General features: G+C 41.2%; 2 protein-coding genes and 1 long non-coding RNA gene across 8 annotated transcripts; all 3 read left to right on the forward strand.

The window, feature by feature from the left end:
- The first annotated feature begins 8 nt into the window (after positions 1-8).
- p2ry8 (P2Y receptor family member 8) lies at positions 9-3,875 on the forward strand. 3 transcript variants are annotated; one of them, XM_057033479.1, is made up of 5 exons: positions 9-391; positions 972-1,026; positions 1,159-1,266; positions 1,446-1,765; positions 2,292-3,875. In XM_057033479.1, the coding sequence occupies exons 4-5, from the start codon at positions 1,473-1,475 to the stop codon at positions 3,019-3,021; spliced, it is 1,023 nt and encodes a 340-aa protein (XP_056889459.1). In that variant the 5' UTR covers positions 9-391; positions 972-1,026; positions 1,159-1,266; positions 1,446-1,472; the 3' UTR covers positions 3,022-3,875. The 3 variants fall into 3 exon arrangements, with proteins under 3 accessions (XP_056889459.1, XP_056889467.1, XP_056889451.1); XM_057033487.1 differs by lacking the exon at positions 972-1,026; XM_057033471.1 differs by lacking the exons at positions 972-1,026; positions 1,159-1,266.
- Positions 3,602-10,117, forward strand: asmtl (acetylserotonin O-methyltransferase-like). Of its 4 annotated transcripts, none has more exons than XM_057033402.1 (16): positions 3,602-3,795; positions 4,361-4,470; positions 4,956-5,087; positions 5,667-5,714; positions 5,805-5,869; positions 5,967-6,031; positions 6,115-6,250; positions 6,376-6,709; positions 6,777-6,995; positions 7,450-7,612; positions 7,700-7,899; positions 7,982-8,114; positions 8,195-8,335; positions 8,426-8,548; positions 8,879-9,110; positions 9,232-10,117. In XM_057033402.1, the coding sequence occupies exons 2-15, from the start codon at positions 4,378-4,380 to the stop codon at positions 9,082-9,084; spliced, it is 2,058 nt and encodes a 685-aa protein (XP_056889382.1). In that variant the 5' UTR covers positions 3,602-3,795; positions 4,361-4,377; the 3' UTR covers positions 9,085-9,110; positions 9,232-10,117. The 4 variants fall into 4 exon arrangements, with proteins under 4 accessions (XP_056889382.1, XP_056889406.1, XP_056889389.1 ...); XM_057033426.1 differs by having other exon boundaries at positions 6,142-6,250; XM_057033409.1 differs by lacking the exon at positions 8,879-9,110 and having other exon boundaries at positions 9,228-10,117.
- Positions 10,118-13,792: 3,675 nt separating this feature from the next.
- LOC130526107 (uncharacterized) lies at positions 13,793-15,449 on the forward strand. Its single transcript, XR_008950660.1, has 2 exons — positions 13,793-15,153; positions 15,247-15,449. It is a non-coding gene; the product is annotated as an uncharacterized LOC130526107 (long non-coding RNA).
- Positions 15,450-15,661: the final 212 nt, after the last annotated feature.

A 15,661-nucleotide genomic window follows, 5' to 3' on the forward strand; every position in this document is an offset into this window, starting at 1 on the left:
ACTTCACTTTACAAGGCATACACAGAGAGTTCAAGAGTTTCTTGGAAACAGCAAAAATCAGCATTTTTAATCAGCTCTACGATATAGATTCAGATGCATTTCATGCATAAAATCGAACTCCCTGTATATTTGTTTACTTTTCATTTCTGAAAGGTTTTTATTGACTACCTGTGTCCTAGTTTGGAGATGTGTATTTAACGGCCCTGAGTAGTTGTAAATCTGAGACTCTGAGATGAGTGTCTAGATTTTGACAGACCTTGTCACATGATCTATTTCCTGTCCTCTGCTTTCTCTTATATTCTGATGACAAGTCAGCCTTGTAACAGTGCAGATCTCACACCTTGTTATATCTTTCTTCCTCAAGCTACAGCCCATCTGCATTTGTTTACAGGTCAGTATCCACGTGACTTATTAGATTTATCAGGATGCTAACCTTACTACTTCTCTATCCATTCTGTTATAAAGCTGTTCTAAATTGTTCTTTTGTGAGGAAACTTTTTTAAATATTAAATAGTATTCATGTTTCAGGGCACTAGTCATTTCCCTTCCTTCTCAACCTGCTATTACTTCTGGTACTAAAACTATTACTAGAACTAGCTAGAGTTTGTTCTTTAATACTTGGCTGAAGAATAACCCACATCTTTTTTAAAGTGAATATTGTGCATTAACAGCGATACTGTAAAAGTGCAAGTGTTAAAATGTTAATACCTTTAGGTCACTTATTAACAACTAAATACTTATTAACATCAAGATACTGATTTCTTAAATATTGCTGATTTAAAATGAAAGATGACAAAAGATTTGAAAAACCAAAACCATCTGGTTATGAAACAGTAATAGTTGTGTATAACCGTCTGGACTATGTGTTATATGCTTGTAACTGATATACATAATTTTTAAGTCAGACGGCTGTTGCTTTGCTGCCACAGAATTTCGTTAACCACCACTTCCTCTTGCACCATTTGCTCCAGGTGTGAGAACAGAATAGTCAGTTTGAAGAATAAATCATTCCCTCACACGGAAAAAGTGAGAAATTCCTCTCAGCTCTCAGTTTGAGTGAACTTTTAAATGAATGTCTTTGATACACTGAAATCTCCATGCTCCTCTCTCTGTCTCTCCCTCATCCTTTTTTTGTTTTTTCATCCGTTTGTGGTTTAGGAGTTCCCCAGACGACAGTTTGCTTCTGTTACCGCAAATCAATCAAGTCTTTTTCCTGTGCAAAGCTGAAACTGCTATTTAGTCACAAAGCAAAGGCCTGAAAGAACAGTATGTGCTTAAAAACATGGAAAACTAGATACAGTTGAATTGAACTTCATAGATAATCTATTTGATTTTACCCTTTGTGCTCTGAGCCCTTATGTTTAAATGAAACTATCAAAAGCCATTAGATGCCGATGTCAGCATTTTTATCCTCTGCCTTAAACCGCGTTGTGTCATCCACGCAGGGAACAGCAGGCCATTTCCAACTGATCATGACAGGAAACTCCAGCCACACACACCTGGACAACGCCACCCTTGTCTTGTTTACAGATGTCAACACCAGCATTACAATCTCTGTCATATACATTGTGGTCACTGCAATCAACCTGATCGGAAACACCCTTTCCCTATGGATCCTGCTCTTCCGTACCTCCCCCAAGACGGTCTCCATCATATTCATGATTCACCTGACCCTCACTGACCTGGCCCTTGGTGTTGCTCTGCCCTTTCAGATATCTTATCAGCTACAAGGGTACCACTGGACACTTGGGCCCAGAATGTGCAGGTATTTTTATTTTTACAGAACCATTCTTTTAAAATAAGGCTTAAAATTGGAAAGCTGATAGTATATAACGTTATTATTTTCTTGACTTATGGTAGTAGAATTCTGATGTTTGTCAAAAATATTACAAATACAAATATGCAACTAAGTTGTTATAGGTGAGATTACCCACCCTGTCCTGTTGTGACTGTTGAACGTAGGTGTGGTCATTAAAGCAAAGACTGCATGCTATGTAAGATACATAAATTACATTTTCAGTCAGCAAACCTTTACTTAGGTAGACATAGCAGAGTCTGAGTCTAATCTATAAAAATTACTTTCTGTTTGGAGCTGATTCAAAAGCACACAATTGTCATAATGGATTTGTACAAACTGCCATCAGGCCTGTTTGGGTCAAGAATGTGATGTTCAGCACAACCAGATTTTAACTGATGGCCCAAGTATGACGCTCAAACAAATAGCAATTTGTCTTTTTTCCTTAACTTCTCCTAAATGTTTTCCCACTTTTCTTTATTGTATCTCCAAATAGTTTCCTAACCCTGGTCTTCTACACCAACATGTATTGCTCCATTTTGACCATGATGGCTATCAGCATCGACCGCTACTTTGGGATAATCAAGCCCATGCAGTTCAGCCACACCAGGAAGAGGAGGTCCACCGCAGTCATCAGTTGCCTCTTTATGTGGGGATTGGTCCTGGGAGTTCTCTACCCATTGATGACCACAGACCTGACCTATATAATTCCTGAATATGGGATAACTACATGTTTTGATGTGCTGAAGAAGAACATGCTCCCTTCCACATCAGCCTGGGCAGCCTTTCTTTTCAGCATGGTGTTCATCCTATTCCTCTTCCCTTTCTGCATCACAGCCTTCTGCTACATCAGTGTCATACGCAAATTAGCCCGAGACTCCAAGACGCAGCAAAAAAGGAGAGCCATACGACTGGCCTCTGTGGTTCTCCTGGTCTTCACCCTGTGTTTTGCTCCCAACAATATCCTGCTGCTTGCTCATAGTGTGCTCAGGCTTTTCTACGACCAGTCTCTTTACACAGCCTACAAACTGTCTCTCTGTTTCAGCTGCCTCAATAGCTGCCTCGATCCATTCATTTATTACCTTGCCTCCAGGGATTTCAGACAAAAGTTAAGGCAACTAATGAATCTGCAGAGTGTGGTTAGTGGGGACTCAATGAAGATGGAGCATAAGGAGAGCATGTTCTCTACTCATGGTCAAGACAGAGAACAAAGCGAGGTATCTTGATGGAATATGAAAAAAGGTAGAAGAAGAGTTCATGTTTGATGGCCTGTACTGTTTGCCTTCCAAAGAGATATTTTGTAATGTTTGTCACATTAGCAGAGAACGGGCATAGCAGATTTTCATTTTCCTGCATTTCCTTGTATTTATTTTAAGTAATCTTTTGTCTGTTTTATTATTATTATATCTGTTAACTGGAAGAATTATGTAGCGTCCACAATGGGATTTCACATTATGCATTTGAATATTTTTGTATCTTTTGTATAGACTGCAAAACAATGTTGATAATATAGACATATTTTTTTTCCTGATAAATATTTATTGTTTTTTTCTTTTTTATTCTGCTAGGAATGGCAGCAGTACATATCAGCATATTTTTCCTTAACTCTTATATTGACAGTTTTCAACGTCTCTGGTTTTTTGACCAATTCTGTAAACATATGTTGCATATTACTGCATTTGAAATCAAAATAGGCAACTCGTCACCAACAACAATAATAAGAATATTAGTATTAGTATTATTATTGTTGTTGTTGTTATAATGAATGTGAACATTTGTAGTTTTTGTTTTTTCCACTACATGTATATGTAAGCCGGTATTCTATAGATCCCCGGACCCCGTTATCCCAGGGATAAAGTGGTAAAAATGGATGCCTGGATAGATTATTTTAAAAATCAGGAATTTTGAGCGGGCATATTTAAGGAAACCTCACGGATGGGTCCATCTTTGCGCATGTGCAGAGTAGCTCTACGCGACAGTGGATTCTGCTGATCTGTCGGGTAAGTTCAAATGTTTATGAAGATTTTGTACACAACTAATTAAACATCTGATTTAACAATAAACCTTACTTTTAACACGATCCAAGTACAAAAGTCCTAAAGCTATTTCTAATACAATAATTGTTATATAATGAATGTTCGTATAAATATATCAAATTGCTTTATGAGACAGCATCAGTGACGTAAAATTGTGCAAATATAACGCATGTATGATATAGACAGTGTTACGTTTGAAATAAAGATTTTGTGTAATCAATTATTCAAATGAGAACAAATTACGTAATAGTAACTCTTGTGGCCTGCAGTTTGGCCAACATATTTATAATAAAACAAATGTAGAAACATATTTGGTTATTAATTTGTTTTATCATCATCTATCCTTAATAATTGTGCACAATTTAAACATTCCTCTTAGCAATGTGTCCGTAAGGAAATAAATGAATATTCCCCCAGACCATTATTTAGTTATTTATTCATTTATTCATATGTTTAAAGGCAGTTTTTATTACATATTTACATAAAAGTAGGCTGCAGGTGTCATATATAAAGCTGTTCTTCACACTAGGCCCAGTTAAGGTCAACATGGTGCTGAACCCTGTCATCTCCAAACTGGCCGGGAAACTGGTTGTGCTGGCAAGTGCTTCTCCCAGGCGAATGGAGATTCTCCGCAATACAGTATGCAACTATATATTTGGACCACATTAGTAAAACCAGCATTTTTCTTACTGTGGTTTATCTATTTTCTGATTTTATATTTTGATCAATCAATCAATTTACATGTCACATTCTAAACCTACATGCCACTTCTGCATCATTGTGCTTTTCCCAAAACTACTGACTCCTGCATAGCTTTCATGATAAACTGAATAAACAAGCTCACCAAAAGTTGTAGCAGTTAACCTTTGGCCTAAATAAACACATTTATGAAAAAATCTGTCCTTGTGTGATGAGAAATACTTTGAATTGTCACCTTTTTTCACTATAGATTTTTTTCTAAATATTTTCAGCCACTTAAGTAATATAATCTACTATGTGGATTTGCTTGGTCATAGTTGGTCATAAAACATCATCTTTTATGTATGTTTATGTGTGTTTTGTGGAATTTACAAATGTAACAGATAATCATATCTGTATTTTCTTTTTCCCCTCTCTTCTAACAGGGCTTGCGATTTGAAGTGGTACCATCCTGGTTCAAAGAAACTCTTGATAAGGAAAAATTCAAAGCTCCTTATGAATATGCTGTCGAGACAGCAAAGCACAAGGCCTTGGAGGTGGCCAAGAGGATGCCATTAGTGAGTTAAACTTGATTCTGTATGATTAAACAGATCAAATTTTATTGTTCAACTGTTGCCAGCCCTACAGCAAAATTAGATACACTCCTGGATCCGAGTGTTAAAAAAAAAAATTCACCACAGTTAAATACCAAAAAATACAATACTATAAATATTTTTTAAAAATACCAACGTACAGCAATCAAAGAAGCACTCTAGATGCTCAATTTCCCAGTTACAGTTTTCTGATGGGGTTATGTGGGTGTTAGTGAACTTTCATCTGTTTAACACTTCTGAGATGGAAACGCAGACTCAGAAACTCGGATGGAAACTTCACTCTGAGTCTTTTGTTATGGGCGTGGGGGCAGGGTGGGTTGGGTATTAAGTGATGGTTCTGGTCCTGCTCTGACATCGGGTCTCAAAGATGTGGCTGAGGGCTGGTGGGTTAGAACTGATGATCCTCTGGCCTGCCTTGATGACCCTCTGCAGTGTCTTCTGCTCCTTGTTGTGGTGCCCATTGTACCGCGCCATGATGCAGTACGTCCAGACCCTTTCAAAGAACGTATATTTTCCTTATTATTGTGCTTCCATCTGCTATAGAACCACCTGAAGACTCCAGACGTTGTCATTGGAGCAGACACCATTGTGGTAAGCAGAATAATTCATGGTGTCTATGCATGTAATGTCTAGTATTATATAAGGTGAGGTGTTTTTAATTGGTTATTGTTCAATTGACAGGCTGTTGATGGCACCATTCTGGAGAAGCCGGTGGATAAAAATGATGCATACAGAATGCTGTCACGGTCAGTCTAAGTTTCAAAGCCAATGAATTGTTATGAGAATAAAATAGGACTAGCTCCTGCTTACAGTTGCACTGTCTTCTGGATTGTTCCCCTTCAGCTTGAGTGGTAAAGAGCACAGTGTCTACACTGGTGTAGTGATAGTCCTCTGCCATGAAAATGAAAGTAAGATGAAGTAAATCAATTCCTTTCCATAGTTTCCACAGTCCATCTGAAACCGAAAAAGTAAACATGCTCCTTTATACCAGTTCCCCAAATGCTTTTTGCCCTGCCAGATAAATCGGTGGATTACAGATTGATAGACTTCTATGAAGAAACAAAGGTGAAGTTTGCTGACCTTTCAGAAAGTATGCTGTGGGAGTACATCGATAGTGGTGAACCCATGTGAGTATGAGCCTTTGAGAGTTGTATGGATATTGATTTGATGATATCTGATGTCTTCTTGTTTTAACAATGTTTATATTAAGTGAAAAGCCTGGTGTGTATGTGTGTGTGTGTGTGTTTGTCAGGGACAAGGCTGGTGGCTACGGTATCCAGGCTCTTGGTGGCATGCTTGTGGAACGTGTCCATGGTGACTTTCTCAATGTTGTGGGTTTCCCTCTTAACCACTTCTGCAAACAACTAGACGTAGTATTCAACACTTCTGGTTTATTGTTGAGCCAGGAAATTTTAGCTCACTCTGAGACAAACGTCAGCAGTCTTGCCTCCTCGAGAATCCAACAGCCAAACCCGGCAGCTATGACAAGTCCAGACACTTCAGCCAAAAGCGATCTGTCAAAGGCCTCATGTTTCCATCAAACACATGGCAGCCAGACCAGCCCATCTGCTAGTCCCGTCCATAAGGTTGGTTCTTTATCCCTTTGAGTGCTGTAAAACTCTGCCATTGTTGTAAGTGCTGGACTCTTGGCAGGTGAAAAAGAATGGCGATAATAGTAAAGAAGATGAACACACTTGGCCGCTGGGCAACAGCTGCTCTACAAATCCAGCTGCAGAGAATACAACTGCACCCTCACTGAGCAGCAGAGAGCAGCTGACAGAGGTCATAGGGACACAACGTGAGGATAATGGGCCACAAAAGGATGATTTGCAGCGCATCATTGAACTGATGGACGGATTTAAAGCTTCAAAGGTGAATCAGAAACATTCATGACATTTGTGTAATGTTAAAATGTGTCTCTTTCATTTTCTTTGTACTCCAAATTGCATGCATCATAAAAACAGCAGCCAGCAACTTTTCCCGCTTCAGCACAGTTTTAATGAGCTTCTCATCTCTCTCCTGGTGTAAACCTCTCTCCTCAGATACAGATACATGCGTCTGTTCTTCTCTTTGATGGCTGACTGCTTATTTGCCACCAGCTTATCAGGCTGGAAACTGGAAGAAGCTATAAGCTTGTATATATTTAATCAAAATGATTACAAAATGTTACTTTCTTGCTAAAAATTCAGTCAGTAGATTATCATTCACCCATAGTGTCTATTAAAACCAGAAAGAAATGTGTGTACAGGAGAGAAAAATAGGCTGTAACCTAAACAAATAGCAACTACATATTCATACCTTATTCTTCTTTCCAAAAATGTTCCAGGCACTCTTTACAGCCTCCAGGTTGGGTGTGTTTGACCTGCTACAAAGCAGACCAGAGTTGGATGCTGCACAGGTGGCTCAGGAGATAAAAGCTTCTGTGAAGGGAACCCAGTGCCTGCTGGACGCCTGTGTGTCCCTGGGACTGTTGAGGAGCAGAGAGAGTTGTCAGTCAGCCCTCGTCTCTGATGATCTTTGTGCGACTGCCACTGGATGTGCCTGACAGATGTGGCTTTTTTATTGTCCTCTCCTAGCGTGCCAAAAACGGGTTTACATGAACGCAGCTTTAGCCCAAGGCTTCCTGCTGTCTGATGCTCCTCACTCTCTGGGGGGTTACATCCAGCACTGTGACCAAACCGTGTGGCCTCTCTTCACACACCTGGAGTGTGCCGTGAGGGACGGAACCCACCAGCACGAGAAGGCTTTTGGCAAGAAAGCCAACGACCTGTTTCAGGTAACACAAATTGCCAGAGAGAATGAAAGAAAAGTGCTTTTGCAAGTCTTTTAATGCAGTTTGGGGTGTTTGGGTTTCTAAGGACACTCTCTACAACAATCAAGACATCAAGCTTAGATTCATGAGTGCCATGCATAGTATTGCAAAGGTCACAGGAAGGGCTGTGGCAACAGCCTTCGATCTCTCTCGCTTCAAAACAGCCTGCGACCTTGGAGGTGAGGAGCGACTTCGCCTTAGTATCGACTAATGTTCTCGTGTACTGAGCAGTTCTTTTCCATACTGTTTGTCTCAACAGGGTGTACTGGCGCCTTGGCCCACGAGCTCACTAAAGCCCACCCAGAGATGCGCGTCACAGTGTTCGACCTGCCAACTGTGGTCGAGATGAGCGGACGATTCAGTCCTCAGCACTCGGAGGACAGGGTGTCGTTTCTGGCAGGCAAGTTTGGGAAACTCGACCTCAATCCCTGTAGATGTTAAACCTGATGCATGTAGATGTACAGGAGTTTTCATCCTGCCCCTGTCACAGGTGACTTCTTTGAAGATGAATTACCCAAAGCGGACTTGTACATCCTTGCAAGAATCCTTCACGACTGGCCTGATGAGAAAGTCCATGTTCTGTTGAGGAGAATTGCAGATAGCTGTACTTCAGGTAAATACCCTCACGAATTTTGGCATCTCTAATTAAATACATTTTCACTGATTTGAGGGGTTTTTTTAAATTCTGTTTTGCATATGAACATTGTGTCGTGGTTTCTGGACTCAGCACTTTAGTCACTGTTAATCTAAAAGGGTCATAAATATATCTATAGATTTCAGCCTGGTTTCTGTTAGTACTGTTTGACTGCACTCAAACATTACCCCACAGGTATATATTCGAGTACGATGCTCTAATGAGAACACTACATTACTATTTTTGACATCAGGTAAAATGTGCACACATGCAATATATGTACGCAGTGTGCTTACACTGTTGTCCCAGGCTGTGGACTCCTCCTCAGTGAGATCTTCCTTGATGAAGACCTGAGAGGTCCAACTCGTGGGCTGCTCCAGGCCCTTAGCATGAGCGCGGGGCAACAGAGGAGCGCCGCAGAATACAGCCGACTACTGGAGAGCCACGGCTTCGTACCAGCGCATGTTAATCATACAGACAACCTGCTGGATGCTATGCTCTGCTTTAAAGCCTGATGGAGATCAGCAGCATAACATGGAAAGTCTTAACTGTTTGAGATTTGCAAATTGCTTTCAAGATCAAGTCCTGTGACCATGACCAGTGTCCAGAGGATTCCCTTCTGTAGGCACCAATGACGTGTTTGATGTATCACCTCCAGGAAGTGCTGTGCTCATCGCCGAGACCATGCTGGATGGAGGGAAGCCCCACTCGGCCCTGCAGTCTCTGAACATGCTTGTCCAGACGGAGGGGATGGAGAGGAGGGAGAGACAGTTTGCGGACTTATTGTGTCAACATGGATTTGGGGACGTGCAGGTTGTTCATACTAGGAACTTCTTGGATGCCTTAATTGCTTTTAAAATGTAGCATAATTTTTTTTTTTAACATTTTTTTATTTGATTTGTAAAAATGTTGATTGAAAGATAATTGTATATTATGACATACTGCTGAAATTATGAAATTTGTATGGTCATTTATGACAGGGAAAAGTCATACCTGATGTCTACTGTAGATAATAAAACTTGCTATTTAGATATAGATATTAATATTTCCAATTGACTTAAATAAATAATCTCTATGCCAAATGGTTCAAAATGTAATGTAAGTACCACTGTTCACAGGCCGTGTAGATACTCGGTTTAGTCTATTTCCAACTGAACTAGCTGGTCTCACACGTTTTCCACCTACTCCTGAACATTTCCCCTGTCTGTATAAATCTTATGAACTAAAACTGTTTTAGTTCTTAAGCAAAGTGAACATTCCCTGTTTAGGGATATATAGTCGGCGCAGGCTAATTTAATTTGTCGTTACGGTAAATGGCCTAAAGATGGCGCCACTGACCAACAGATTTCTATGTTGCACCAGGGAGGCATCTTCTGGCTGGTGGATTTCATTCATCTCTGGCAACTTTATGTGCAACTCTGCTCCGGGGAACGAGTTTAGCTCATGCTTCAGACTTATGATTTGAATTTTCTGAATTTCTTGAAATGATTTATGCTTTCTATCCAAAGGGCTGACTGTTGCAACAATAAAACTTCCTGACCACTCTTACATTTCAATTTTGAAATAAAAAGGATGCCCTAATATGAAGGGAAAACATGTGTTCATAAATGTGACCAAAGCGATTAGAATAACTTGATCACTTTATTAAATGGAAGCGAAGGTTCCATTAATTTAGACATTTCAAAAACACCCCCCAAAAAATCAAAATCAGATCATTTTAATTTATATATCATCTTACAAGTGGGATTTTGTGTTTAATATGAGGGGGGAGGGAAAAAACCCAAATATGCCTCGTTATACTGTTGAGATCTCATTTTTATATGAATAGCACTTAAAGTAAAATTGGAGACGTAACATAATTATATAAGTAGAAAGTAAAATGTACTTCAATATCCTATTGCTAAAAAAATCTAAAAATGAAGGTCCACTAAACATAGAAAAAAAAATCTGAAATTAGGGAACAAAAGCAGTTTGAACCTTTTGGAAAACCGTTATTTTGATGTTTGGGTCAGAAATGAAGGGCGCTTGGGTAACTTTTGTCCAAGTTCCAACGTAAATGTATCTGCCCCGGGTGATTCTCTTATTGTCCGTGACACTTTAAGCACATTTGGATTACTCTTCTTTTTGGATTCCACACTTAAGTATTTTCCTCCAGGAGTAATGAGGGTGGTCGTGTTATTCAAGGCCATTTTCCTGTCAGTCCAGGCTCGGGTTTCCTCTGACATCTAAGTGATTTTCACAACCCAGATTTTGTATTTTGGACAGGGGGAGACAGGGAGAAGGTGGCCCCGGGTTCAAGCCTGACAGTGAGCGTAAATCACACAGACTGTCTTCTTCTGCGAACATGCTGAAGGCATCAACATCCCCTATATGGCCACACTTTACAGCTGGAGACTGTCAAAAGCTGCACCCATTCAATAAATTCAAAACTTTACTCGCAACAGTGATCCTATTTAAGGTGTAATAGCTGAGAATCAGAGTGGGGAAAACATGACTGATGATGAGTGTCACAAATCCGAACCCTTGTGAAGGGATTTGAAAAGATTTGCATGTCCACTGTGCTGCTTTGGGTTCGTGTGCAGCCCCTCGTACCCTTCGGCTTTTGTGTGTGAGCATCAACAACAAAGCTTTCATAATGAAAACCATTCAAGTCAATCAAGCTTACCAGAAAGCAAAGGCCAGCGTAATTTGGGAAAATTGCTGAAGCTCCAAAGTAATCTTGTGTAATGTGATCTTGCCCGTGGAACACAGGCCATACTGTACGTGTTGGATAAGAACTCAGTCATTTTCTTCAAATGCAGCCTTGACAAGCAGCATATTCACCTGCAAGTAATCATCATTCTAGTGTTAAGTGCTTTGATATTAAAACGACTGATTTAAGAGCATTTTGCTGCCCGTAGATAGGGATTCAAAAGCACTTCCATATGTTGATAGTGAGGATAAGCTGTGCTTGGGAACTGGGCGGACTGTGCGTTGTGTTCAGTGGTGCACGCTCTGGAAACATGATGCTGTTTTGGTGGTGACTTCATAGTTTAAGCTGGGAAATCAAAGTGCACATTTAAAAAGAATGGCATGTTCGAGTGTGTTTAGCAACCAAATAACTGAATGGAATGATAGTTCCTTCAGGTTTCTGTCCCCGGGTGTCACCACTAGGGGGCAACATTGGACAAATGCAGCTGCTGCGCCGTTTCATTGTTCACAAATGTTAGAAGAGAGGATCCGAGTTCAAAACGGAGACAGTCACACATTTGTAAATCAAATATCAAACTTATTCTTGCATAAATGGCCTCATTGTTTATGGCCTCATGCATCCCTTTGACTTTGGGACGTGTTTAGCATCCAAGAGACTGCTCGAACAAACAAACAGCCTCTCACATGAGTCAGTTTTGTGAATTACATCTCCAGACTGAACTTGTACATGGACACCTGTTTCAAAGAACAACCTTTTTTTTTTTTTTAATCAAAGGCATCCTCTGTCAACAAACAGAATCAGCACGGTGATGGCTGCCTCCACGGCCTGCATCTGATTTCAGCAAATGTGCAATTGTTCAAAGTGAGCTCTGCTTCATTGATTTGTTTCATGGCAGAGGAAAAATAACCTCGGGGCTTTTACCAGTTAGAAATAACAATAGAGTCCTCTTCTGCTGTTTGTACTTTCTTGGCCAGACTTCAGTGGTAAAGATTTTTACCACAGCTGTGTGGAAAGAGTGGGCGGCCTTTCGATAGAGATGGTGCCTTCTATCGGTTGGTGATCAGGAGATAATCCACTCATCTACCGATTCATTTATGGCTCTTGTTGATTGGGAGAAATCAGGTGAGTTGCAGGACGTGTCAAGGCAAAAACGTTTGTGCGGTCGTGAGAAAAATCCAAGCAATGTTTCTCCAACTGTTCAAAAAGAGCATGTTTTATTTGTACTGCTCAGTCTCACAGAGCCTTTTGGATTTATGGAAATTCTTTTTTTTCCCCTCTGAATCTGCTTGTTGGCTTTTATTTCGTTTTTCCTTTTAAGTTGGGGCGATGCTCACTTTCATGGCTGGTAGAAAACGGTCTGCTTGCTGAGAATAAAGCCTAGAAACAACAGTTCACCCGACTCTCTGCAGGGTTTCAGATAAACACAAACCTCTGGCCTCCCTGTTTTGGCTCCAGCAGACCTAAAGATAACAAAATGAAACATTATCCCTCTTTAATACTTTTATAAAATCCAAACTCTGTGAGCACAAATGGTGGAATGGCAAATGATGATTAGGCTCACAATCAGCAGGCTCTTATCTAGTAGGAGTCTCATTAACATGCAGGAAATTTGTTGTGGTCAAATATGAGAGTGTGTCTCTCCTCCCCGTGTCTCTGTGATGTGTGAGTCGTCACTCAGAGATACAGTAGGGGAGGAGACTCTGCAGAAATGGCTGCTGACAGGACTTTCATCCGACCCAACCAGGGCTCTTTGTTGTTATTTTGGGATCTCTCATGGGTGCAATCTGAGAGAGCAGCAGACAGACGGGTCTCATCTCTGCATGGCACACACACACACACACACACACACCACACACACACACACACACACACACACACGGGTGCGCAAAAGTACGTGAGTACTTGCAAACTCTGTTAAAAAATGTAAAATGTAACGTTACAACTGCCATGTCAGTCAAACTGGCTCTTTGGAGGTCCCGGAGCAACGAGCAAATCAATTAACTCTCAGTAATTAAGGCAGGTGGAATATTTCATATGGAGGAATTGTTTTATAACGTTTGTCTTTGAAACAAATTACATCTCTTGGGATGAAAGGACTGCAGCAATTATAACATTGTTGAATCTCTGTTACACACACACACACACACACACACACACACACACACAGAATTCCAACCCAAACCTTAAAACTATTTCTTTTCACAGATAGGAGTTCCTTTGAAGTTGTGAGGACCCCAAAATCCCCAAAATGTCCTCACTTTTCGGGTAGAATGCATATTTTGATACTAATGTTGAGCAAGTACAAGAACAAACACAGAGAAATTTAAAAAAAGAGAGAAAAAACATGAGAAAAAAGTTCATATTTATTTTTAATATTTATTGTTCATTGTAAATAGATATTTGATGGAGGTGACAATAGTGTCATTAACTATTCAACTCTTCACGGACGGATGTATTTTGCTTTCTCAAGTGATCTGTTCCTTATAAAAATGAGTCATGAAAATGTGACTGCTGCATTGGTGTGTTTGAAAGTGACACAGTGGGAATGAAAGTGAACGTCTGCAGCTAACAGTTTTAGTCTATTTGATTGGCGACGAAGACTGTAACCTGTGTCGCTTTAAGATGCGACAGGGATGTTTAGCCTATCGCTGGTTGGTGCCGGTAAGATATTTATGGGGTCGACAAAGTTGTCTTTGTGTCTGTCTCGTCGTCTGTCATCACGAGTGGAAGGTGCTGCTGCCGTGGCCTCCGACACACATCACAGCGGCTGCTCTTTAAAACAAGGGAGGAGACATATTCCTCTTACTGTGCGATGCTAACCTTTGCTCTTAACCCCCTCCAGCAGCAGCGCTTCCTCCAAACAATAACAATCAATTCCCTCCACATCTGACAGAGCCGAGGAAGAACTTATAAATGATATGCATCTCCTGCTGGTCCCATGGCAACCGCCTTGACTTTATTGTTGTTTCTTTGATCCTGCCAGACTTTGATTCATTTCTCTTTCACCCTTTTAGCTAAACATATCATGTGAATTTGGAGCTTTGTTCCTGACAGTCCCCGTCTTACCTCGCTCTCTCCACAGGCTCCTGACGCCTCCCAGAGGAGCCGCGGAGGAGGAGAGGAATTCCGCTGGATTCAAAGGCTTCTCTGGATTCCTTATGACTCTTCCGCCGACTCCAACTCTCCAGCCTCCCCGCGTTGACCCCGTGATCCCCTACCAAACCATCTTCCTGGCCCTGGGGGACTGCAGCTGTGCACAAGCGTGCACGTTTCCTAGGTGCACGGAGGGCTACTTGCCTTTATTATTCCAGACAAGTTCCACCAGTAGGTTGTTCTGCACGTCCAAGCCTTTGATTCAATGACTGAGAAGAACAAACTTTGGCCTGACTCGTGCTGCATTTTTCATCACGCCTTAATTTGTTGACGGAGCTGCAAACGAGTTGCCAGGTTTTCTTCAAGATTCCATTTTGAAATTCATCACAGGCTGTCTTCAAATGGGTGGGACATAATATCTAAAGGACTTTCACTGTAATGCAAGATGAAAAGTGTGTGTGTTTTCTCACTGGCATCTGGTTTCCATCACGGCAATATCCTAAACATGACTAGTTTCTTGAATCGGTTTCCCCCAGCTTGCCTCCCAGACATTAGGCCCTCATTATTCTGGTCAGGTCTCTCCAACAGCTACATGAGGTTGAGCCGTTCCTACCAGTGGAGCCTAGACACAAGTCGAGTATTCCTCGGGTATTCGGTGCATCGGTGCCTCCCAATGGCTGTTTCCTGTGATCATGTGCTTCAGAATGGATTCAAGGCCATTTATTGCCGTCAGGACAAAGCTTGTCACAGCTGGGATGAATACTTTGGTGTGCTGGTACCATCGTCCTGCAGAAAACCTGTAAGAATTTCAGCAATGCCAGAGCACAATGTCGGCCAGCTAATGGTGCTGGATGTCTCAGTCAATTAGAAAAGGCTCGTTTTCTGCTTTTAGTTTGCAGGGTTCAGGCCGTGAAGCCGAGATGAGCCGTCGGCGTTGTGATATCTCCTGCTGAGCTGCGGACGTGTGCGTTTGGCTGATGGAGGGGATAAATCCGCTCTTGCCAAGGGTGAATATAGGAATCGGGATGCCCCGGCGATAATATCCAGGCATCACAGATCATATCATAATCCCAATAAATGTCACACTGATCCCAATTTCTTTGTTTGTTTGGGGTTTTTTGTGATGAAGCTGTGCAGCCCCAGTCTGTCAGACTTCCCCTCTGTGCTCGGTGCCAGATGCTCTATGAAATCAGCACCACATTTCTAAACATCTTTAAGGGCTGTAAGGAGCCCCGGGGGTTAATTCTGGCAATTAGAACCCAGACGCTCCACACGGCTTTACTGTATGGAGTCCACTTTAATGCTAT

This window comes from Takifugu flavidus, chromosome 1 (genome assembly GCF_003711565.1).
Source record: "Takifugu flavidus isolate HTHZ2018 chromosome 1, ASM371156v2, whole genome shotgun sequence".
Lineage (NCBI taxonomy): Eukaryota > Metazoa > Chordata > Actinopteri > Tetraodontiformes > Tetraodontidae > Takifugu > Takifugu flavidus.